The following is a 26,349-nucleotide window of genomic DNA, read 5'->3' as shown; positions in this document are numbered from 1 at the left end:
CCTATTTTTTTATACCAGATACAAAATTGATCATTTTGGTTAATTATCCTTAAATTTAATATTTATTCTATTTGTTTTGACTTTTTTCAGAGGGAAAAAACCTGCCACTGTGGACAGTGGGGAAGAAGTTCCACTCAATGGGGATGAAGATCTTGTTGAATAGATAACTTACTCTGTATTATTAAAGTAATCGTAAAATGAGGAATTTTTGAGGGAATTGTTTGTTAAAAGTTAAAGACACAAGGCATTTTCAAATGTAAATGTGTTATGTAAATATTCAATATAAATCTATTTAGACAAATTACCTCTTGTGTTTTATTTTTAATTTCAAAGAATTCTGAATTCTACGTACTGAATAGTAATAATATGTAAAATTGTAGGGTCTAAAACTAAAATAACTCATGTTTTCCTGCTCTTTTATAAAAATAAGTTTTTAGATGGTATCTCGCTTTTTTATTTAGAGAAGTGTCTCTGGCATTTAACAACTAGAGGCATTGAAGTTATTAGATTATGTTGTGATTGTGAAAAATTATCTGAAATATTGGAAGGTTATATTGTGCTTTGCATCTCAACCTAAAAAATATGAAATTTTTATTACATGTGTCAAGACTGTGTAAATCCTGGTAAAAGCATATGAATTAAATTTTCAGAAATAAAAAAGCTTGTAAGAGGCTAAAAAAGAATTATTTCTTGTACTCTTCAATTTATATTCAAATTAGATGTTTCAATTTTTATTCAAATTAGATATTTCAAGTTCTATTAAAATTAGATCTTTTAAGTTTTATTCAAACTGGAAGAGCGGGAACTTCGACGCATGATTTTAACTTGAATCAAGTTTACAAACCCGATCCTTCAAGTTTGCAGATTTGACAAACCAAACTTATTTCAAGCTTGAATCAAGTATTTTTTCAATTTATATTTAGATTAGATAGTTCAAGTGTTATTCAAATTATATGTTTCAATTTTTATTCAAATTAGAAATTTCAAGTTTTATTCAAATTAGATGTTTCAAGTTTTATTCAAACTGGAAGAGCGGGAACTTCGACGCATGATATTAACTTGAATCAAGTTTACGGACCCATTTGAGCAAACTTACAACTTTACAAATCAAACTTGTTTCAAGCTTTAATCAAGTATTTTTTGCTATCTGGGCAGTATTTGTTAATTATTATTTCTTTTATTGCTGACAATATTCCCGTGGCGGAGCACGGGCAGTTAACTAGTTTCATAATAAATACAAACTAATATTATTAGTAAATCAGCTGATCGCCCAATGCAAATCTAATGGAAATTACAAGTTACAAGTTTTAACTTGTAACTTGTAGTTTATTATGAAATGGGCCCCCTTGTAACTTGTAGTTTATTATGAAATGGGCCCCCTCTTCAAGACTACGTAGAAAGAGGAGCCTGTATGTATATATGTATGTATGAATGTATATTATCCCTTGGAGAGATATATAATCAATGAGGTCTGTGCTGTTTTCCACTCAGCAAGCCTTTCTTGACTCAAGTTGTCAAGGTGTTTTGTTTTTCTGTCTCCTCACTACCTCACTTGGTTTTCGTTATTATTGGTTGTTTTGTTGGTTCGTTTCGTCCTCGTCGGTTTCGGCGCTCGTTGCATTTGCTTTGAAATCTAGTTAGTTAGAGAATCTACCTACCTGGTTGGTTATTGGTTTGTGGTATGGTTGACTGGATTCAAAACGTTGAAGTTGAAGCTTGATGTCTGTCAGTGTCAGTTGGAAGTAAAAATGCAGATAAACATAGTTCAGAAGTGATTGATTTTTCATCTATGATCAGAAATCCAAATATTTTTGGGAAGTCAACAACAAATCAAGGTGTAAGTAAACTTAGGTTCAATAACTTAGTCTAACCTGAACTTAGATCTACCTTAGAATCAAAATTCAAACTCTATGAAAACCCCTAGGCCGAGCTTACCAGCTTAGCAAATAGGCCTAGCCTACTACTTACTTTTAACAATTCAAATGGAAAACAATATTGCTCACTTTAACTTGTTTGGTCTTTGACATCATGCTTGATTTAGGCCTAACAACACATAGCCCAGGCCTAGTATGCCTACAGACTAGGACCCTAAGGAAATTTAAACTTAACTTAGGCTATTCTTAAGCCGAATTCAGCTTAACCCGAATCTGAAGCCAAACAGCATTCGTAGGCCTAAATTTAAGCTTTCAGTAATTTACTTAAACGTAACTTACTTCAGCCTTTGAAAAAGCTTTACAAATAGGCCTACCAAATTTACTTGGTTTGATATTTTGTATACCACCCAACTGTCCATGAAACAGCAAGTTAAAAAGACTGATCTTAAATACTCTTTTATGTTGGATCTAAGTTACTTAGATTAGGCTACTTGGATAAAATTATTGGAATTAACCCTCCCAGTGTTACTTGACGAAAATTCGACAAGCAGCACACTTTGTGTAGTGTTACTTGTTGATTTTTCGACAAGCAGACATCGTTTACGGCGAAGGCTCTATAACTGACTGAATCGGATTGAACTGGATCGAGTTAGGTATCGTTATTTCCGTTTCATTCTAAGCTTTCTCCAGAGGTCTGTCTCAGCGCTGTACGTTATCTGAGCCGATCGTAATATGTAGCAGACAGCTGACGTGCGTGTATTTGTAAACAGCTAGGTTACCCTCCGACCGATGACTGATGTGTATTATTACGTTTATCATTGTTTTAGTGTTAAAAATCAAAAGTAGTGATATACGTGTTGCATTATAAGAAGATTTAAGTGGTTTTGAAGTGCTGGTTGATGATCCTGAAGAAGTAGGTAGTGATATTGATGTAAATTATCAGCCAGATTCCTAGCTATGGTTAGGCTATGCATTCTTAGCTAAACGCTATGTACTGAAATCTGTTTTTTGCCCATAACGTATTTATTTGCAAATCTACTTCCTTATATTATTATATATTTGTAATCCTCATAAGATTTAGAACAAAGTGGCTATTTTCAAATATTTATACCTAGGCCTATAATTTATACAATTTCATTGAGCGCTAAATTTTTTCTTTTTTGAAAATTTTCGAAATTATATTTTTTTTTACCTAACAAATTTTTTTTTTTTAAATGTTCCTTATGTTTTCCCTATATAATATTGAAGCCCATGATTTTCCAAACAAAATGGTATATATAGAACATTAGAATTAACATTGTTTTAAGTTTCTCAGATCCGTTTTAATAAAACCTTGCAAATGTGCCAAAAATAGGTGGACATTAAGACCTAACCTATGGACACTTGGAGGGTTAAGTAACCTACTGTACGGTACCAAACCTATATAACTTAAAGCTAACTTAAATGATAAGTTAATCTGATTCCATCATTTTATTGATTGTTACAGTCGATAAAAATTAGGCCTAGTTTGGGTTTCAATGGTATCCATATTTCGATAAGTCCGATAACTTAACTTAATAGGCCTACGAAGGGATTTGTAACTTATATCAAAGTGTTGCCAAAATCAAACTCTAGGCCTACTTAAGTTACCGTATTGGTAAGTTAAAGGCTTAACCTATCATCAATCTACCCTACTGGGGATAGGCCTACCTTAGATCTGGCTTGATTTTAACTAACTTATACCATAGATAAAACATACTCCCTTAGTAGATTAGTCATCCTAATGGAACAGCTGAAGCCAATTTTATTGTTAGTTCTGTACGTCCAACTATCTAGAGGTTATGTTTTGTTTACAATTTGTTTCTTGTTATTGCAGTAATTTAAAACCTTGTTTAAACTAATAAAACGATATAATCATAAACAATAACTGGTCTCCTAGTTATATAACCAAATATTAAAGCACAAATCATTAAAATAACCCTAAAATAATAGAAACAAAATGTTGTCTACACTAGCGATCAGTTTGGACGTAGGCTACATGAACTAGACGCAAAAAACAAGCTTCAAAATTTACAATGGGATAAGGAGTCTACTTGTGTTGCTTAGTCTATGCTTATATATAAGTTAGCCCTATATGCCAAGACTCTTTGTTTTGTTTACATTTACGTTGTTATTTTGTAACCATCATGGCAACCCATAAGGCTGATGTCAAAATTAAAATACCCCCACCGCAGCAAATCTGTCGACTAAGCAAATTTCCATTTGTCTGAATTGATTTTCAATTAAATCTATTTCAATAACATTAGGTTTAATGAGTACCTAGGTTAGCTGCTACAAGGAAACTATTAAAGTGGTTTTTTTAGTAAAATTTTATAGTCCTAATATTCTTAGCTTAGTATAGGCCTACAATAAATAAATATGCCAAGTTTGATCAAAATATCCATAAACAAGCAAACTACCTACTGTAGGCTACACAACATTTTACGTTATACAAATAACATGGGAGTTTGAAATTTAAATTTTTTTGAATTTCCTCCGTCACCAATAACCGTACAAAACACTTTCATTTACCTACTAAATTATTTGTTTTTTAAGTTCTTTTAAAATGTTTAGAGAAATTAAGAAATTTTGAACCCCCCCGGTTCCCATGGTTCGATCATGCTGGTTCGTGAACTCATTCAAGTTTATCCCGCCTTACTCCTTTACCAAATGTCATCAAAATCGGACATGTATTAAGTTAAGTTAAGCTGCTCAAGTTATCGCGTTCACAGATGTAACTTATATAAATAAATACATACAAATTTGAATAAATGGTGTTTTTGGCCTCAGGGGACATCAAAATGAGAAAGTAAATCGGTCCCAGGCCTAGGTCATACCGTGCCACCTACGGTAAATAGCTACTTCCCTAGGCCTATAGGGAAATTCGCCTGTTAAGCTGTTAAGAAAATTGTCGGAGCTGCTCCAGCTCCGCTCCATGCGCAGAGCACTCCGTTGAAACAGCTCCAGCTCCAACAGCACACCTCTAATTGTAATTTACTATTTGCTTACAGGTTTGAAAACAAATCAAGATGGTTAGGTATATGGCTCTAAAAAACCAATATGAAACTGAAAAGACAATTGGAACTGGAGGATTTGCCAAAGTCAAGCTTGCAAAGCACATATTGACAGGCGAGAAAGTAGCTATTAAAATTATGGATAAAGAGTGTCTGGGTGTAAGTATTCACTTAGACCCTAAATTATCCTGGAAGGAATGTGCATGTAGAGTTTGTATGTAAAAAACTAAGTCTAGGCCTAATTAATTATTTATTTAAACACTTGAATAAATATGTATCCTCTGACTCTGTTAACACTGTCTACTTTAGTCTATTTCATATGCCTTTTCCTATGGTCTCTTGCTCTGGGGAAATAGCCCTTTTGTGATCGGTGTACCACTCGCCCAAAAGAAATGTATTATTATAATGACTAATTCAGATTATAAATATCACTGCAGACCACTTTTTATACAAGAAAAAATGTTATTGTAAACCTCTACATCTCCGTCATGCTTCACACAAAAGAAAAAATGTTACTGGTAACAGTTTAACTCTTAATAGAAACGTTCATAGCTAGGCCTATAACTCAAGAAATTGTAATTCAATAGCTAGACCCTACACCAGGCTGAGCCAGGTACTCAATTCTTTTGAACACGGTGTAAAATTGTTTAACAGGCTGCCTTTTGAAGCCCATCTGGCTGATTTTGACCATTTCAAAAAAGTACTTTCCACAGGTGGCTTTCAGTCACACCCTTCTACAGTATTGAAGAATTCTTTGCCTGTGATATTAGCCTAGTTTTTTTTAACCACATCGATTTACCTATTTTATCTGTGATTTTATACTGTGATTTTTTATCTTTTGTGTAAATTTCCAACTTGTAAAACTTTTATTCCTAGCTTCCTTGTCTGCATTATTTATTCAAGTATGCCGCCTACTGTGATTTAGCTTATTTTATACTTTATTACTAGTGCATATATTATTTAGGCCTAGTAAGCCTGTATGTATTATTTATCTTATAGGTACTTATTTATCGTGCATGTAAACCTTAATTGATGTAGCTTGATTGCATGTATCTCTCTGATTTGCTTACTATTTATTGACATGATCTATTGCATTTTATGTATAATGTTTAGTTATAAAATAAATCTATCTATCTAATGACCATTTGACCAGTAGGCCTATTGTCATTTTTTAGTGTAGTGGTAGGCCTACCATTCAAGCTCATTTTGTAACAAATGCCACAGCTGTTTTCATGAACATAGGGCAGATTTACTCGATAATTTTGAAAAAAAAATAATACTTGAGGGATTTATTGAAATAAGAAATATTATCTAGGTTTTGTAAACCTTATAGAGGTTGATATTTTATTTTACATTTTTACTCTCTTGGTGCTACCTAAATAAAATGAATCATGCTTGAATAATACATTTAACACCAAAGGTACCTACATATACTGAGTAGGTTGCATGCAGGACAGAGGCGCAGTCCCCACCCCCAAGCCAGAGGAGCAGCAATGTATAAGTATAAAAAGTATAAAAAGGCTAGGTAGACATATATCGTAATAACTGACAGTACAAAATTACATAGTCATTCTCATTTTTTTAAAGGATGACCTACCTCGAGTAAAGATGGAATTGGAAGCTTTAAAAAGTCTGACTCATCATCACATCTGTCGACTTTACCAGGTCATTGAGACTGACACTCACTTCTTTCTTGTGATGGAATATTGTGCTGGAGGGGAACTGTTTGACCACATAGGTAAGAGATAGTTCAAGTAGATTGCCTATCTTGATTGTCAAATCTGTAGCTTGTGTTTTGTTCTTGGCAATGGAAATTTTATATTTCTCTCAATTTATTTATTTATTTCCCTCTGGTATTAAACCAATAAAGTAGTAAAAAGCTGTAATTAGAATTCATTTCCTACTACTGGAAAGTTAGTTATTAATAAATAATAATAATATTACCTTCTTCCGTTCCAAATGATTGTTATTTATGACGCGTTTCGTCAGCACAGTGACATCCTCAGGTATCCGCTATCGCTTCGTCTTGAATATATTAACATAAAACAGTCATTGCACAATACACAAACACACATTTAATACATTTAAAGACCGGTCGTTGTTGTCGTCGCGGTGGCCACAACTCACGTACGCACATGACTAATTCTGTAAAAAACATTTCATGTAAAATGGGTGAAAAACAGCGTCCAAAACAGGAGAATAGGAACGCATGTTTTGAAGCGTGAGCGTCACTTGAATCTACCGGTAAGCTCGCTACTAGCCATCCTATACAACTCGATCTGCTTCTCTGACCTACGCAAGGTCGCTCTGCTCACTGTGGTAGTAGAAGAACTTACTGTCGAAGTCCAATCTATTACTATCATCATTACCATAACACTTACGTATATAGAGTCTATTTACTGTGTCATTACGGAAGATAGTAACTACAATCTTAACATGAAAATGAGTGGTTCATATTAATTTTACCGTTTCATTCTCTATTTTGTCCTTTGAAAATTAGGAAAGGCAAAATTTGCCTATTTAATATATTTAATATGAAAAGGTTTGACATTGACTTTTGGATATGTAAATTTGGAGTTTGACGTTATTCTCACCAAGCTGATCTGATCTGACTGTCCTGCTCCGCATTTTATTTCGCTTTTTGTTCTTTGTTTGAATTTGTTCTTTGAGATAGGTAAGCTATTTCTTTGGATGATGTATCATGATTATTAAAACACTTGATCAATTGCCATTTTCATTACAACTTTCATTTTCCATACTTAAAGTTTTGAAAAGTTATTTGTTAACATATTTCTTGTTGAAAATATTTAAACATAAGCTCTGACAGATGGAAATGTGACTTAAAATCAAAATCCCTCTTTAGGGCTAAATTTAACAGTTCAGCTTTCAAATCTTGCTGATAATCAACGTCAGTAAAATGTTCAGAACAAATTACGGAAGTATGCAGATTAAATTATTGATCTGCCCGTTTGCAGCAGTAGGCTTGTTGTTTGCATTGTTCTTTGTCCTTAGAAAAATAATGATAAACTATATTATTAGGTCTGTCACTAACTCACGGGTTTGCATTTGACTATTGAGACTACAACAACACATCCAGGCATTTCAACCACTTTAGATAAATTAAAACTAAAAATTAAACAAGAAAACAATATAAAACAGATCAAAATAAAACAAGAAAGAAAATAAAAATTTAATCTGTAAAAGAATATAAAACAGAAGAAATAAAACCAGAAAGAAAATTACTTAATTTCACTGAACATATCTTAAAAATAACAACAAATTTGACAGGTGCCATCTGTGTGAAAATTATAAGCAGCACCATCCGGTTCAGCGGGTGACAACATACGCGTGTCCTAGGCAACCTCTTTTTCATTGGCTTTGCTTCATACCTATTGTAATAAATATTAGTAATAAAAATGTGTAAATAAATATTGTGCCTCAGCTCCAACATAAATTAGTGCAACATTTTCTATTTCAGGTTCGCCAGAATTCAGTTCCTTGAATTAGAGGAGGCTCTATGACTCTTGTCATATTACTTTATGTTCCTTTGTATTGTGATTGTATTTAAATCATGTTAAAACTAAAAGGATGGTTTTCCTTTTTTAGTACAATGCAACCGACTTAGTGAAATGACGTCAAGGTCATTTTTCCGTCAGATTCTATCAGCAGTTGCTTTTCTACACAGCAAAGGTTTCGTCCATAGAGACATAAAACCGGTTAGTATCCGTCTAAGTTTGTACTTGACTAATCATAAGCCAGTTTAGCATAGATATTAAATATTTTTAAATACAATGAGCTCCATGTATCGGCTACTGAAGAAAAAATTCCAACAACAGAAAGTTGAGTAAACTGTAGTTGTTGAACAGGAAAGATTTAAGCTTGCCATTGTAAATAAATGCTAATCAGCAGGGATGGACGGGATTAAATTTTTTAGCTCGGGATAGGACGGGACAGGATTGTAAGTCCCAATTTTGGGACGGGAATGGACTGGATATTTTTTTGTATGTGCAAAAAATGCTTTTTTTTAAATCTTGAGTAAACATCATTGCAGATATAAAAAATGACTAAAAGTTAAAAATCTTATTTCAGCCTTTGAGGCATCTACAAAGCACCAACATTATGTAAAAATACACAGATATTGCAAAAACATTTCAGATAGGGTACAATTTAACTGTGAAACATCAGTCTCCTTATAAAATGTCCATAGCTAACCACATTCGGGTATTCAAACAGACTATTTGTCACCCGGTTCTCGGCGCCATTGTCAACTTGTCACGGCACATCGTCAGCATGACTCATGGTCACAGCGTCTTCCTAGAAATGTCTTGCGTTCACGGCACCATCGCAGACAAGTCTCGTGATTTTGGCGCCACCGTTGATAAATCTCGTGGTCGCATTGCCATCTTCGACATGTCCTGTGTTAGCAGCACCATCGTGAACTTATCTCACGGTCACGGCACCATCATCAACATAACTCGCATTCATGGCGTCTTCATCGACATGCCTCTTAGTCACAGCACCATTGTCAACTATAAAGCGATGTTCCTTCGGGCACGGCACCATCATGAACATTATTTGCAGTCACAATATCTTCCATGACAAGTCCTGCGGTCACGGCACAATCTTCGACATATCCTTCGCGGTGCCATCATAAACATCTCCCACAATCAATTACGGAGACATCGTCATCGCCTCCTGTCATCTCCCACGATCTCAAAAACGGCTTCCTCGTCACTCGCCAAAATTGCCGAAGATCGGATCAAATCCCGTCCCGAGAAAAACCCGATTTAAATGTAATCCCGTCCTGTTGATCAAAAATATTTTTTCCCCAAAAATTTCAGGACATGTTCATCCCTAAGAAAAAGTTAAATCTAGTATACAGTTCTATTCTAATGTGTAAAAGAGAGGAGAGTTATTAGGTGTGATTGGTGGCCAAATGGGGGTATTATGTGTGTATTTATTTAGCTTAGTGGTTATTTTAGAGTCTCGGACTTAAGTGTGGGAGGAATATGTTCAATTCCCGGCACATCCAAAAAAACATTTCAATGGGTTTGGACCGCTTATCCCTTAAAAGTGTTTGACTTTATTTCATTACTAAAATGCCACTGGCACAGACATGAGGAAAATAAATTATATGGCATCATCTTCCCAGCCATGTGATAGCACCATAGATTGAGTGTTTGAATCCAGTTTGGGCCATGGTAACTCTGATCTTACATAAACTTTTTTTCTTGGTAAATACAAAACCTAAAACATGTACAAACAAACTTAATTCAACCTACAAGAAAGGTTATCTTTACCTGCAATAGCATTGTTATTATTGCTATATATGGAAAAAAAACATCTCAATCAACAAATTGAAAAATTGTGTTTAGAAAATTGCATTTAAAATTGAGAAAAATAATGTGAACCGGTTTAATTTTGGGTAGTTTACCTTTATCTTTACAAAAGATATTGCTTTCAAAATATTAAGTAAATAATTAATTTGTTGATGTATAAAATGTTGCACAGGAGAATGTACTTCTGGATCGAGATCAGTGTGTGAAGCTGATTGACTTTGGACTGTGTGCCAAGCCTCAGCCTGAACTGGACTGGCAACTTTACACAGCTTGTGGCTCTCCCACGTACGCTGCCCCAGAGCTGATCAAAGGCGACAAGTACCTTGGTAAGTTGATACCAGCCATCAGCACATAAACTTGGCAATGCAGTATCCAAACATTATATTTAGTAAAGATTGAACACGAGTCAGTTTGTTTTCAGATTGAGGCACTGAACCTTAGTTAAACCCCAAACTCACAGGAGACAAATCAAAAGGTCGTCCAGATCTGATCGGTTGTGAAGTGGACTCACATACTAACCATAGGGAGAAGGCTGAACTTATACATCAACTCAGACAGATGTGCTATGTGTAGGCCTAAGGTGAGTGGCAAATGCGCTGAGAGCAGAGTGAGAAATAAAGGTAAACGTTTGGATATGCCAAACATCAGAAGGAGACTAGAACAAGATTGAGATATGGGCCATTTTTGAATGCAATTTGTCACAAGACATAGAAAATTTAAAGGCAAAATTCTATAGATGAACCTGGTAGAAGTGGAAGAGGAAGTATGCAGATGAGGAGGAATAGATACTACGAGCCACATATTTATGAATTGTCCACTTCAGGAGGCTAATAGGAGAGAACAGGAAGAACTTGGATAGGAAATGTCTGGAGATGAGAAAATACTTTAAAACTTGACGAGAGACAAGAAAACAATTGTTTAGGAAAGTAGCTAGGGAAATGTGAGGGAAAAAAACTAAGAAAGAAAAGTAATTAAACCTTTCCTATGAAGGGGAGATGAAAGGTTAAAGCGAATCCCAATAATCCCTATCGCTCTGGTGGTAGGGGAAAGGAAGTCGTGCTGCTAGGTTTTTGGACACATTATGTGTCTGGACGAAGCACGTAACTGCGAACTCAATTAGACCTTTTACCATCTCCACCTTTTAACAACAAAACTAAGAAACCTGAACACAGTAAATAAAAAAGATCTATATACTTCTTTTCCTATGTCTAGATTGTACACGATTCCATGTGTCAGGTTTACTAGTAGTAACCAATTTCACTCCATTCAGGTATGTATTCCGTGTATAATGTTTAGATTATTTTCAGGTGCTGCTGTTGACGTTTGGAGCATGGGTGTCATGTTGTATGCATTGCTGTGTGGTTGTCTTCCTTTTGAGAGTGAAAAAATCGACGTTCTCTACAAACAAATAACGGTAGGCCTACAGTTAATTAAATAAAAATAACCTAACTTCTCATCTTCACTCATTGTTTTTTTCCCTAACAAGGTGTTGGTAGAACATCAAAAACAGTAAAACAACACACAACTTAGTATATGTTAAAAGCTCACCTAAACCCTTAAAATTCTGTAGAGCGTCTCGCTCAGAGACGCTCCATTGTCGTAACTAGAGTGCCAACTGCCGACGGTCTCGTTATGAGAAATGCCAGCCTCTAGGAACGAGACGATTTTCTTATTATAGTATTCAAAAAATCTAGATACAAATCGCACCAAAAGGCGACAGAAGGACAGGGTTGTCAGCGACCGGGAATTCCGGGAAAATCGGGAATTACGCGTGAAAATGGTATTATTCGGGGGTTTTCTGTGAATTTTAATAGATATCATTATGTATGTTTATTTTAGAGGAATTTTATAGTTATAACAATTTTGAGCCAATTTCTCCAAAAATTTTAATAGTGAATGTATATCTACAGAAGATTTGGATTATAGATGCAACAGAATACGCCTACTCGCCATCAGCTCTATAATAACAATGTGTAGCGTGTAGCAGCAGTGTCGATCCACGCATAGCTCAAACAAAGCCAAACTCGGTTTAAAAACTCAAGGTCATTGCTTGAATTACGTTCTAGTTATAGAATATTAATTGTATTATAAGTAGGGATAGGCCGATAACAGAATTTCTCGATTCTATACCAGTTCTGAAATATTACTCACGATTCTCAATACCGATTCCATATAAAAACTCATATTTTTTAGGAAGTTGCCATGGTCAATGTTTTGTTGTTCGTATCATCCATGTTTGGATTCTGTATCAGACAACCGACGTAGTTCATGCCGGCTAAAAATTATCGTGCGCTCAGTTATTTATCGTATCCAAGTCTAATAAGTTAACGGAATCAGGGAACTGCTCTTGCTTTTTACAAATGAAATAGTCGTAGACTGAAAACATCCAAATGGAGGTAGCACTGGCACGGCATCTCTGCTAGAAAATCGTGACGCTGTATAATGTTGTTATGTTGGTATCACTGGAAGAATCAACCAGCTCATTGGAAATCCCGCAATCCCCTAGTTCCAAAGTACTAAATGTTCCCCTACCCCCAGTAGATATGGCGGCAAACGCCCCTCAATTCTCACATTCAGTGCTACCTTTGGTTGTAGCTCTAGTTCAATGCGCAACTATTGTCTCTATTGCCCATTGCCGGTATCGACTTAACCTTGACCTTAATAAGTATTTGTCCACCTAGAAGCTTTACCTCTTCTGCCACATAGATGGACTTTTTTAAGTGGTAATGTGCGCTGTTTTTCAGCGGTTTTGCATGAGTGTGTGCACTCTTTTTATTTGTATTGTATATACATTTTTTTCTTCAATTTGATAAACTTTTGATAAAATTTACCGTAAAAAAATGCCTTGAGAAAAAAGGTATTTACTCAGGAAATATGCGGGAATTCGGCCGAGCCCATTTGCTGGACACCCTGGTTAAAATGTTTAAAAAAATGTTTTCTTGCAGGTGTTGTGCTTTAAATTTAGTCCTTTAATATAGTCCATGCACTCATGTTAAATTACAAACTATGCTTAGGTCTATTACAATACAATGAATACTAGCAAATTAAAATTGTGGTTAAATGATATTATTAATTATAACTAAGCGGAGCTCATTGAGATTGGGCCTTATGCAAATTTTGTGTAGGCTAATCGCATCACGCAATAACAGCTGAACATAGGTACCTAAGTCAAAGGTAATTTCGACAAACATTGAGGATTTTTTAAAATATATCCAAACACTATTTCATAATGCTGGATACAATTTAAAAATAACCTAATTTTTAATTTTCAACATTAGGCTTGTTTTTTTTCCACGATTATTAACTACCAATTAACAATGTAATGTAAACAGAGAATCTAAGAGTCTAAAAATATAAAAGTAAAAGCCCTCTCACTCACTCACTGATTTATAAATAATTCACCATATGTTTATAAACCAGCCAATTTACTTTCTAAACAGTGAAAAGACAAAACCATTTGGCCGAAGACCATTGTTCTAAGAATTTGCAAAATCTATCATAGGACGTTTTGAAACTACCACTGATTCAATAGAAAAAGTATTTTACAGATTTACTTTATATAATCTAAATTAGAACTAAAAACAAATAATTCAAAAACAACCGTTGTAACTTACAATCAAGCTGTCAAATTGACAATCATCCAAATCCATGATGAACAGGCTATTAGAAACAGGTTGTTTTACCATTCGCTGTTTTAACATGTCAGCATTAGTCAGTAACAAGACTACAAGATTCTACACACATGGCTTAAAAACCCTACCTACGTTCGTATGGTCACCATTTCAGTTAAAAATATTTTTTCTTTTTTCACTACACTACTGTGAAACGATTTGTTTTCGTTACATGTTTATCACTTGTAAAATCTATCATAAATTGTTTACTACGGCAAAATAATTTAACTATCATCTTTTTTGGTTTTTGCCTATGTAAACAAACAAATATTCCCTGAAAAACTTAAATATGCAGAGATAAAACCTCTTTTTAAAAAGGGTGATGTTAACAATCCTTCTGACTACCGACCAGTTGCTCTTTTGCCCTGTTTTTCCAAAGTTTTTGAAAAAATTGTGAAAACTCAATTTATAGATTATTTGGAACAAAATAATTTACTAAATCCATCTCAGTTTGGTTTCTGCTCAAAATCCAGTACTGAAAAGGCTATTACCAGGATGATTAACTGCATTGCGGAGGCCTTGGACGGGTCGCAGCCCACAATAGGTGTGCTGTGTGACCTGTCCAAGGCTTTTGACTGTGTTGATCATGATATATTGCTAGAAAAATTAAGTAGACATGGAATAAAAAATGTGGAATTAAAATGGTTCATTTCATATTTAAAAAGCCGTAAACAAAGAATTATATTACAGAAATGCCAAACTAAATATAAGTCAGAGTGGGGTTACACACCCTACGGAGTTCCTCAAGGTTCCATTCTTGGACCTTGTTTATTTTTAATTTATGTAAATGATTTATGTAATGTTACAAAAATGCATACTTTTCAATATGCAGATGATACTGCTTTAATCTGCACCGAACAAAAAATATTGGATTTTAAGCAAGACTTAATTACTAATGAGTTTCAACTCCTCGGGGACTGGTTCACAGTAAATGGTCTATCTATGAATGTGTCAAAGACACAACTAATTCACTTTTCAGTTGCTAATGAGAATAGAGACATTGTTTTAAATTCAAACCAAACATCAATATATTCTCAAAACTCAGTTAATTACCTTGGAATTAATTGATATAGATTGGCAACTTAATTGGCAAACAAACATTAAGAATCTATCAAAGAGACTCAGATCAGCTATACTTGTTCTTCGGGTAATTCGACATACTACAAATTTAGACACACAATTAGCAGTATACCACGCTTATTTTTCTTCCATTATGAATTACGGTTTAACTGTATGGGGTTCTTCTAGTCATGCCGAACAAATTTTTATCCTCCAAAAAAGAGCAGTTAGAGTCTTAGCGAAAGTGTCTCGGATTACTCACAGTAAAGAGTTTTTCATTCAGTTTAAAATTCTTACTTTGTATGGTTCTTATATCTTTAAACTAGCTTTAATGGTTAAAAGTGATTTTGACACATTCATGGAAGATCAACATGCCCATCCTCACAACACTAGATTTAAAAACAATAGAAAACCAGTTCAACACAGACTTAAAGTATTCCATTTATCTCCTCAGTACATGGGCCCAAAAATATATAACAAATTACTTTCTTCAATTAGGGACACTGATTCATTCCCTAAATTCAAAAAGAAGTTAAAAAACTTTCTTTTGGAGAAGGCCTTCTTCTCATTGGAGGAATATATGGAAGCTATGTAGATGTTAAGGCTCAGCATATGAAATTTATTTTAGTAATGATTTTAGTATAATAGAGACTATAAAATATTGTAACAATGACGAATCACCTGTCTGAATATGATGTTATGTGATTATTGGAAAATAAATAAATAAATATTTGTTATTGTTTTATCAACTGTTTGATTTGTCAACATGTAAATATTAGCCTAACTTTAAACTAAAGGCATAACTTAAAAAATGCTATGACTTTTGTAATGAGGAAAATTATTATTAGGGATGGACGGGATTGAAATTTTAGTTCGGGACGGGACGGGACGGGACGGGATTTTTATTTCCTTCCCAATTTTCGGGACGGGACAGGACAGGATTTTTTTCTGTGCATAAAAAGAAAGTCTTGAGTATTGCAGTTACCAACGACCAACGAAATCAATTTTTACCGTTTGTGGTACTGATCTACAAAAACCAAAAAATGGGTAACAATTTACAGGTACCTATAGAAACTTGTGACTCGCGGTCACGGGGTGATCGTCAAAATGACCGCGGTCACGGAGTTGTCCTCGGTATGACTCACGGTCACGGCGTGATCGTCGGTATGACTCACGGTCACGGAATGATCGTCAGTATGAATCCGCGGCCACGGGGTGATCATCGGCATGAATCCGCGGCCACGGGGTGATCGTCGGTAGGAGTCCGCGATCACGAGGTGATTGTCGGTAGGACTCGCGGTCACGGCATGATCGTCGGTATGACTCCGCGGTCACGTCGTGATCGTCGGTATGACTCCGCGGTCTCGTCGTGATTGTCGGTATGACTCCGCGGTCATGGCGCGATCGTCGGTATGACTCCGCGGTCACGTGGTGATCGTCGGTATGACTCCACGGTCACGGCGAGATCGTCGAAATCAAGCGATCAATCGATCGGTGCGTTCGCAGACCTATCGTGAACATCTCTCGCAATAGCGGCGTCATCGTCACTCGCGAAGCGGTAAAATCCCAAATCCCATCCCGAAAAATTCCCGAATCAAATGTAATCCCATCTCGATAATCGGGAATATTTTTTTCCCGAAAAATTCCCAAAATTTCGGGACCCAACCATCCCTAATTATTATTCTTTGGAGTGTAGCGTTCAAAACAAGTGAAAGTGGGTCTATACATATTCTCGACCATTTAAAGTGCTCGATAAATCTCGCACTTCAAAAATGGTCTCAAATATATAATGACTCACTTTTTACTCTTGTTATGAAATATACTATAAAGTTATAAAGTATTAAAGATACCTAGTTTTTAAAGGTGATTGATGTTGAAAATATTAATGTTTGCCGATGTTGACTTAATGTTTTTATTAACATCAAACAATATTGATAAATGTAAATAGGAACTAAAACAAAATATTTCAATTAAAGATGTTTGACAGAGCACACGGTGGTTTCAAGATTTTTTTTGCGAGAATAGCAGACTTTCCTTAATAAGGAAGAGTTCAAACTCGCACAAGAAACACAACACTTTAGACTACATAACCAAAACATTAGAACATTTCACTGTCACTGACCACATTTTCAACTAAGGAAGAATGAGTTTTCTTCAGGTTCACCTAAAGTGTCCAATATCAAGTGTTCAATTAGCTTTTCTAACCAACTAGCGAGAGTCAAATCAACATTATTAATTAAATAGTCCATTGTAAACACGTGGATGTATAGTGCAGTGGACTTCTCACCCTTTTTTAAAATTTTTTACATTTTTTTTGTTTGCTCCGATCAATTGGCAGACCTGAGACCGCTTACCTAGTCATATAGGTTCTGAAATTTAATAAAGAAACTTAAGACTCAAGTGGTAAACTTGAGGTTTTTAAGGAATTGTATTTAAGTTGATTGTAATGAGACATGTGTTGTATAGAGTGGCAAGTATACAACCCCAGACTACCTGTCTGAAGGAAGCCGTCAGATACTGAGAGCCATGCTACAGACTGATCCTGCCAAGAGAATCACAGTGGACGAGTTGAGGCACCATCCTTGGATACTGCGAGGATACAATGAACCAGTCTACTTCGACAGCATGTACGAGGTAAGTCTATATTCTAAAATTATTGACCCAGGGTTCCTGAATCAGAGCAAAATCTAAGGACTGCTTACCGTGCTCAGACAGAACACAGCCGTGGTAGGCTTACTGTGTTGTAGGTTCGCCTGTAGGACCTGGGTCAACAGAGGGATCACCAGAGATAACTCTGAGCTGCAATTTCCCCAGGCCCAGGTAGATGATCCAGCCACGATCTTATAGAACCTGCTCATTCATTTCATCAATGGCAAGAACAAGTATCTGATGATCATCCTTCTCCTTCCCACCAATGACATGCCAATCCCTGGTCGTGTCGCCAGGATTTTGCCGCTCCATCTGAACAAACACTTTAGAGGCTTCGACTTTAACCAGAAGCCTGTCGGTGCAGAGGAGCACTTTGGTCGTGTGTAGCAGATCCCTATAGTCTGTTACCATTACCTCCATACCCTTCTCACCTTCAAGCGCTAACTTCGGTGCCACCCTCATTAGCCATGTTCATTTTTTTGTCCATGTTCATTTTGTCGAAGGAGCCAAGACACCCCGACGGCTACCCGGTACCTAATACTCAACCCGGGACCCATAGTGTCGGCCGGAGCTTACGCACCAACCTTGAACACACCATGGGTGGATGACTTAAGGCCATCAAGCTCACTGGCTGCCGAAGCAACCCTTCAGAAAGAGGGTACCCCTCAATCTTAACCAGGGATACCGATTACTTGGTCGCACATATACTCACTCCAAATGGGTTCCACCAGGGCCGAAACCCTGAAGGACCATAATGAAATGCCCTGAATGCAACACAGTGCACGCAACACTCGGGACCTATCTAATCCCTGACAGGCCGAAACACGCCATCAAAGCCAGGAGGAAGGGGACCATCAGCAACCACCTATTTACACCACTACCCGATCGAAGCCAACCTATTCACTGGGAAACCAGGGATAACCAGGGCGATAGATCCCCAGAAACCCCCAGCGGGCTTGATCCCAGCACCCGATCTACTTCATTTGTCCATCTAGCCCAGCATCACTGCCAGACCATCAGGGTTTCCCAAAAGGAGGCAGGTATAGAAGTGGGACCCACCCGGATAAACCTATCCACCAAAGATGGCGACACCCTTAACTCAATTGAGGTTCCTTCAAGGAAAACCCCCCACACTCTCGAGAACCATACCCTCCGGGCTCAGAGACAGGGATAGAGACAGAGGTAGGGATGGAGTGTGACCACCTGCCGTTGCCCTCACACTGCGGAAAGCTTCGTTCCCAGAGAGTGTCCCCGTGAGCTTACGGGTACAAGCCCATTTTCACCTCCCAGGAAAAGGCTACTTCCAAAGTCGAGGATTTGCCACACATAATGTCGGTCGCACACAACAAGCGGGCCGAAGCCCATAGAACCACAGCCACAGGCAGGTAGGAGATTGATGGCACACTACCACCTCTCGAAGAGCTGAACACTCCACCAACCTGGATGGAGGAATGTCACTGGGTACTCTCCCCTAAGGGGCTGGCTTGTCCAGTAGTCCATAACTATGGCCTACTTGGAATGCCAATTCCGACACCGAGCAGTTACCTCCTCTTATGGGGCTTAGCAATTGCCCGTTTTTCACCTCCCAGGAAGAGGCTACTTTCAGAGCCATACACAACAGGCAGGACAGAGCCCAAAGGACCACAGCCCCAGGCAGATGGGAGACCAAAGTCTCGCAGAGCTGAACCCCCCATCCTGGATAGAGGAGTGTCACTGGGTACTCTCACTTTGGGTACAACCCAAAGAGGCTGGCTTGTCCAGTCGTCCGTAACTGTGGCCTACCTGAAGTGCCGGTTCCAACACCGGGCAGTTACCTCCCCTCTGGGGGCACCCTCTTTAGCCAGTCAGAGGTTTCAGTATTAACAAAAGTTACAACAAGAGCGCCCTTCTGATGGTCAATTTTTTCAAACTGATGTGGGAGGTTGGCGCTAGGGGTGTGCGAGTATTCGAACATCGAGCTTTTTCGAGCCGAATAGGACGCTATTCGGCTCGGCTCGTGATTTTCAAAAAGTTCGAAATGTTCGAGCCGAATACTTATTGAACTAGCAAATAAAAATTAAATTAATAAATAAGGAACTAACTTTCATTTAAATTTACTCTCCTCCGTTTCATAATTGTGTCTTGATAAGCACGAACCTCAGCTCAGTCAAGACGCAATGATTATCGATCGTAATTTTGAGGAAACTACCACCTATCGCGTTGTCTTTCTAATACAACTATTTGACATTCGTATCGTAATATACAACGCAGTGCGAAGTGCGAGTGCGTGATTGGCTAAGTCGCTATGACGACACACGGTTGCCGTGGCAACCTACAGTGCGCACTGAGCACTGCGCCTTGTGTGGGAGGGGAGATTATACCAACAAACTATTTCAGGAATTCTATTTTGGGACGGATGAAAAGATAAGGAAGAAACAAAAAGTGGTCACGTGTGCAAATGTAGTGGGCGAGACGTGTCGTTGTTCCTTGTTTGTTTACTTTTTCAGATTCCTTATCAAACGCCCCTATCTACTATCTCTCTTTCTCTCTCTCTCTCTCTCTCTCTCTCTCTCTCTCTCTCTCTCTCTCTCTCTCTCTCACTCTCTCTCCTCTCTCTCTCTCCCTCTCTCTCCCTCTCTCTCTCTCTCTCTCTCTCTCTCTCTCTCTCTCTCTCTCTCTCTCTCTCTCTCTCTCTCTCTCTCTCTCTCTCTCTCTCTTTTCCTCTCTCTTCTCTCTCTTCTCTCTCTCTCTCTTCTCTCTCTCTCTCTCTCCTCTCTCTCTCTCTCTCTCTCTCTGTCCAGCATCTGGTGCTTTGCGGGGATACTTGTTTGTATGGTCACTTGTGGAACTCTGCCATTTTTAGTGTTAGAAAGAATCTAGCGAGAGAAGATTGTTAGATAAAATTTTAGCAGTTGTTTTTTGTGGCCCTCTCTCAAAAATTCGTCCATTTACCAAGTGCCGATTTTTGTCCTTGTGGGGCTATAACGGTCACTATGAGAGAGGGATTTACGAGGATATGTGAGAGGAATTAGTGGGGATATAAGAGAGAACATTCAGAGGATATAACGGTCATTGTAAGAGAGGGCATAGTGAGGATATGTGAGAGGGATATGTGGGGATATAAGAGAGGAGCATGTGGGGATATAAGAGAGGAATTTATAAGGATATGAGAGAGGGGCATGTGGGGATAAATGAGAGGGTTTTGTGAGGATATATGAGGGGGACTTGTGGGAATATAAGAGAGGACTTTATGGCGATATGAGAAAAGAGTTGATAGTTCTACAGTTACTTGGGTTTGTGCGATGGTGATTATCCAGGAGACACAAGAGAGGGCGTTATGAGGATATGAGAGCGGATCTTGTGGAGATATGCAAGATAGATATTTGTGGGGTTATGTAGGCCTATAAATAGTTTTTGAGAATGTTAGACGGTGAAATAGGATACCAAGTAACTTTCAATGGATATAAGAGAGGGATTTGTGGGACTGTAAGAGAGGACTTTACGGCGATATCTCAGAGGGTTTTGTGGAGGTATGAGAATGAAATTAGGAGGACACGTAAAAACAGTTAATGCTAAATGTTTAAGGGTAATATAATTAATTGAATGGTCTTAAGAAATGATTTAAACACTAGACTAATGATTTATCACGCTTTATTTTCATCAATTTTACAGTATGGAACAGTATGGAAAAATTCAAGCTTTGGGGCGTCACCTCTGGTTCGTATCAACTTTTTAAACTTCAAAAAAGTAATACTTAGAATAATGTTTTCAAACCCGTAAAACATTCTTGCAAACAACTTTTTAAAGAACTAAAAATTCTAACCGTCCCTAATTTGTATATTCTTAAATGTTTATTGTATGTGAAATCAAATTTCGAAAAACTCCTCAGTGAAAATAATCGGCACAATTATAACACTAGATTTAATAAAGATTTTCAATATCCTATACACAGATTAAATCTTGTGGAGAGGACACCTTCTTATATGGGTAAAAGATGTTTTTACTATTTGCCTGGGTTCAACGAATCAATCATAGGATTAGTATCTTTTAAGGAAACATTGTTTAGTTTTTGTTGGAAAATAATTATTTTAGTATAGATCTGTTTCTCGAAGACAAATCTATGTGAATTGTTTTTTTTTTTTACTATGTATTTATTTTTACCAATTAGCTAGTTTATCTTAGTATAGTTTGACAATGTCGGCTGTGCCAGAGCATTTGAAAAAAACGTTATGTGACAATAAAGATGACTTTGACTTTGTATAAGTATAAGCAATGGTTTAAATAAATATATAAAAAAATTACCATGTATACATACATGAATATTCATGTCCGTACCCCCGTCATTAATATTATGTATGTGAGGCAAATGTTGACACCACTTTACCTGGAATATATTCTTATATTCCTTAGACAACGTTATAACTGAAGATTTAATTATAAGTTTTATAAAATTTCGGATAAATGTATTTTAATGTGCATACAATTTTTTCAATAGTAACATATTTTCATCATTTTTATGTTGATATTATATAATTTCATATGCAGGTTAAATACGCACCATCTGAGATCCCTGTCTCAGATAGTGTTATAATGCTATTCATAAAAGTCGTCACTTCAAGTTGATACCGCAACATGGTGTTATCATTCATTGTGGTGTTGAGCTTAACTTGTTGATGATATCGTACTTCCAAAACTAACTTAATAATAAACTTGATATAATATCTTTGAAAATCATACTTTGGACGATCTTTACTTGTTGTAATTAAACGATTACAATAGGCTTGCATTCAAGCATGGCCGCCTCCAAAGAAGGCAATGTGGTCTTTGAGCTAGCAATACTGCAATCCCAGTCACCCCATCATGACACCATCATGACACCATCAGGTGCTTTTTTCTGCAACCCATATTTCTGTAGATATTTTTGCAGGAAACTCACATCGAACCAGCCAAAAAAACTTTTGTGGTGTTGCTAATTCTAGATGGCGTGAAAGCCTAAAAGTCCATTTTTTATGGCTTCAAAAGTAACATTACTTGATTTATCTATTCTTGTTTCTAATCAATGTAAGTGTCTATTTTTTCCAGTATAGCAAAGAATGACCTTTTTTTATTACTGGAGTGTATAGTAGTAGTTGTAACTAGAGTTATAACAGTTTTTATAATTAATATTGCAACATTCAATAAACATAAAAAAACTGGATTTAATAATAAATATTTATACTACGTCATACATTTTTCATATTTTATGTCATATTTTGGAATATAATTACGTTTTTAATATTAAAATAATAATCATCAACTACTTTTTATACTTATGTAATTTACTGGTTTATGTCGTTAAATTCTTTTGTTATTGAAGTAATTTGTTAAACTGCATGGACAAATACGACATCATGAAAAATACAAGGTAACTAGACTGTTATTCAAACCGTCTGAAAACATGTTAATAATGTTTGAGATATTACCAGATTACTCTCTAAGGATTAAAATAAAACATTTTCTTGCAAAAATCATTATTGTTTTTTTTTTTTATTACATTATTAATTAAGTATAATATATACAAATAGTGTAGTATATTATTAAATAAATTGCTAAAACACTGTGGCATAAAAATATACTGACAAACAATACAGTAATGTAAATTGAACTTAACCTAAAAATTGGGAATAAAGTATAATCATCTTACAATAGTAAAAATAAGTAAAAATTTTCGGTGTAGCCCTTCAGAAAGTAACTATAGAATGTACCGGTAGAAATTTAACAGAAGTATTAAGTTTCAACTATTAAACTGTATAAATAATAACTTTCAAAAGATCTAAGGGCACAAAACAATAATTTTAATAACGTAGTGTTTCTTGTCTGTATTGTGCAACGCTCACATTAATTATTCAGATGTCTTTTGGGGTTAGTAAAACGTTACGCATGTTTGTTGTGAACTGTTTGTATATTTCATCGTTTGACAAGCCCCAAAAACATCTTAAGGACCGAGGCAATTATTGCTTAATGTAAGAAGAAAATAATTCTCTCCTCTAAAAGACACGTTTATAATAAAACCTAAAATGGTAGTGGTAGAAAATGGTCGTACAAACATAAAACATATAAATCATAAAACCCTAAGGCTTATAAGCCATTGAAAACCTTTGTAAATAACAGTAAACATTACATTGGGTGTTTAAATTCATAAACAAATTCAACTCATACAATGCAGCACCACGAAAAACGACAGATAATACCAACATTTTAAAACTGGCATTACAAATAAAACAACACAGAAAAAACAACTAATGTGATAGTTTAAACATTACTGTTGGTGTTTAAATTCATAAACGAATAATACATTGGAGGACTATGAAAAACGACAGATAATACCAACATGTTTAAACTGGCATTATGGATAAGTTAAAAATGATACAACACAGTAAAAACAACTAATGTGATAATTTGTTCAGGCTTTTCTGCGTTCTTTCCTGTACTATTGCGTTTACCTTTCATTTGATCTTCAGGTAATTTCCTATTCCTTGCAGCTCAGGAAATCTCTTTAAACGTTCTTCGCACCTTTTTTTTTGGTTGGAGGTCTGCCCAGTATTATTTCTTCAGCAAAAAACAACTCAAAATATTCTGTGTGAGTTTTTTGACGTTTCAAAGCTGATTCCTTTATGTTTATTACATACATTTGGACATATCGATGATTTGGACCCATTGCGCTGGGGTGTGGCCAGTAAGCAGGTGCGCGGTCTGTGAAGGTCATTCCTCCCCCGCCCACCGATCACAGCGCACAATGATGTTCACGACTCGAGTTGACCAAATTCCGAATTGTCAATACATCGTCCGTCGTGACTCGCGGTAATAACGACACTCCGATTGCAGTGTACATTACATAACAAATTTGATAACGAAAATAACAAAAATATGACGTTAAATAAATATCAACATTACAATGGTTGTGCCTATTGAAAAATGCTCTAGTCAATATATTTACCTAACCCGCCATGTTAAACTTCCCTATCCCAAGCGTGATGTATACAACTTCCTTACTTCTCGAGTGATGTAAAGTTGAAAAAAACTCACTCGGTGATGTAATGAAACCCATTTAAATAACATTGAGTGGATAACTTAAAAAATATACCTCCATGGAGCCAACGACGTTCAACGCTAGAAATCAGCTGTGTGTTTGAATTTTATTGTTATGCGTTGAAGAATTTTCCTAACCTAGCTTTTGTTTGTAAATGGACGTTACTGTTAGAAGATGAGTGAAATTGATAATGAAGTATATTGCTCGTAACCTCCTTAATATTGTCGGGTCAGGTAAAATTTTGTACGTTACATGATACGCAAGAGCGTGTTTACATCACTTCGGTGAATTATGCAACTCGCCTTCGCTCGTTGCACAACATTCACCTACGTAATGTAAAAACGCTCTTACTACACTTGTAATGTAAATAGCTATTACTACGTAAGCCGATTATTTGCGTCAAAATTGTAGGCGACTGAGAAGTCCTAGAATGACGGGAGAGGGCTCAAATTAAAGGGAAAGGTCACAATACCGAGACGGCGGAAAAAATAGTGAAATTCCCAAAATTTTAACACAAAATTACATATGAAGTAAATTGTTCTCCATAAGAATAGCATTAGAAGTAATTTGATGCTGGTTTTTGTTTACTACAATAGGCTACGACTGATCGAGGCTTGAAAGAGGCCTCGTGCTTGTGGCAAAAAATACCATACATATAAAACTCTTGTCCCAACGTAAAATGTAGCTTGTAAAATGGTGTTGTGTTGGAGATTCAATGGAGTTCAAATACTTTTAAAAATAAAAACATTGCTCCGTTTATGTTTTACTAGCTTTGTGTCCGTTCTACGTACGGGGATCTTATCTTAGTCAGTTGAAACCTTAAGAACAGCAGTTGGTTTGCATAGTTTCAGATATCTGCATAACAAATATTTGCATAATTCAGCTACCAACTCGTCTAAGGCAAAAGAACCAGAACCAAAAACTAACGTTTACAGCAAAAAAATTAAAGTAAATAGACCAATTATATGCGTTAATCAAGTTTATTGATCTCTTATTGGTTTTGGATTTTCTCGTAAAAAGTTATCGGCAATCAATGTTATTTCACATTAATTGCTTTATTTGTAAACAACTTTTAATGTAAACTTATCAGTGTCAGTTTGAAAAAAAAAACAACCTTATACAAACAACTTTTTGTCATTTAATAGATTACGTATTCTATAAACAATGATTGGTATAGAAGGAAACGTGACAAAAATCACACAACGTTGGGTTTTTGGACGTTTGTAATTTTATTTCTTAAGTAGGTAGGAGGTAGGCCGTGTATTCTAGGGAAAAGTACCGGTTATCACGGATTGTCGTCAAAAAGTTTGTTATGAATAATTGGGTAGGCGTACGTACCCAAAGGATGGGCTATGGGCCTATTGGCTGTATGGTCCAGCGATTGCATCACACGGTGAGTATGAACTATTGACTATTAAAGTCAATGGTATAGGAACAAAAAGTGACACATTAAAAAAATCGAGTTTAGCATCATCCGTAAACCTCAGTTACAATCACCAACTGCAGTTGTGATTTTTTACTTTACACTTATTGAAGCGCCGTCAATGAGTGGAAACCTTGTTTCTAATTTATTGGTGTCGATCATTAATAAATTTAAGTTTCCCCAGCCGTATACAAAACTGATTCAAGGTCTTCTTTCTGGTTATCAAAACTCAAGAACAATCTTATACACAACTA

The 26,349-nt window shown here is 36.2% G+C and overlaps 1 protein-coding gene across 1 annotated transcript; it reads left to right on the top strand.

The window, feature by feature from the left end:
* Positions 1–1,741: 1,741 nt before the first annotated feature.
* On the top strand, positions 1,742–17,767 carry LOC129003188 (maternal embryonic leucine zipper kinase-like). The gene is made up of 8 exons (XM_054431502.1): positions 1,742–1,837; positions 4,904–5,065; positions 6,494–6,644; positions 8,513–8,622; positions 10,418–10,571; positions 11,553–11,659; positions 17,442–17,609; positions 17,735–17,767. Exons 2-8 carry the CDS (start codon positions 4,922–4,924, stop codon positions 17,765–17,767), a joined length of 867 nt encoding a protein of 288 aa, XP_054287477.1. The 5' UTR covers positions 1,742–1,837; positions 4,904–4,921.
* Positions 17,768–26,349: the final 8,582 nt, after the last annotated feature.

The sequence above is a fragment of the Macrosteles quadrilineatus genome, unplaced genomic scaffold (assembly GCF_028750875.1).
Source record: "Macrosteles quadrilineatus isolate MER2022 unplaced genomic scaffold, UCM_ALF_1.0 Scaffold_1__1_contigs__length_201487025, whole genome shotgun sequence".
Classification (NCBI taxonomy): Eukaryota; Metazoa; Arthropoda; class Insecta; order Hemiptera; family Cicadellidae; genus Macrosteles; species Macrosteles quadrilineatus.
The sequence above is the reverse complement of the archived record's forward strand: the minus strand, read 5'-3'. Positions and strand labels throughout refer to the sequence as shown.

Excerpts from the sequence above, each read along its gene's own strand:
- LOC129003188 (XM_054431502.1), top strand. The coding sequence starts at position 4,922 with ATGGTTAGGTATATGGCTCTAAAAAACCAATATGAAACTGAAAAGACA. Across the intron at positions 11,660-17,441 it reads TTCTCTACAAACAAATAACG|AGTGGCAAGTATACAACCCC; the intron begins GTAGGCCTACAG and ends TGTGTTGTATAG. Across the intron at positions 17,610-17,734 it reads ACTTCGACAGCATGTACGAG|GACCTGGGTCAACAGAGGGA; the intron begins GTAAGTCTATAT and ends GTTCGCCTGTAG.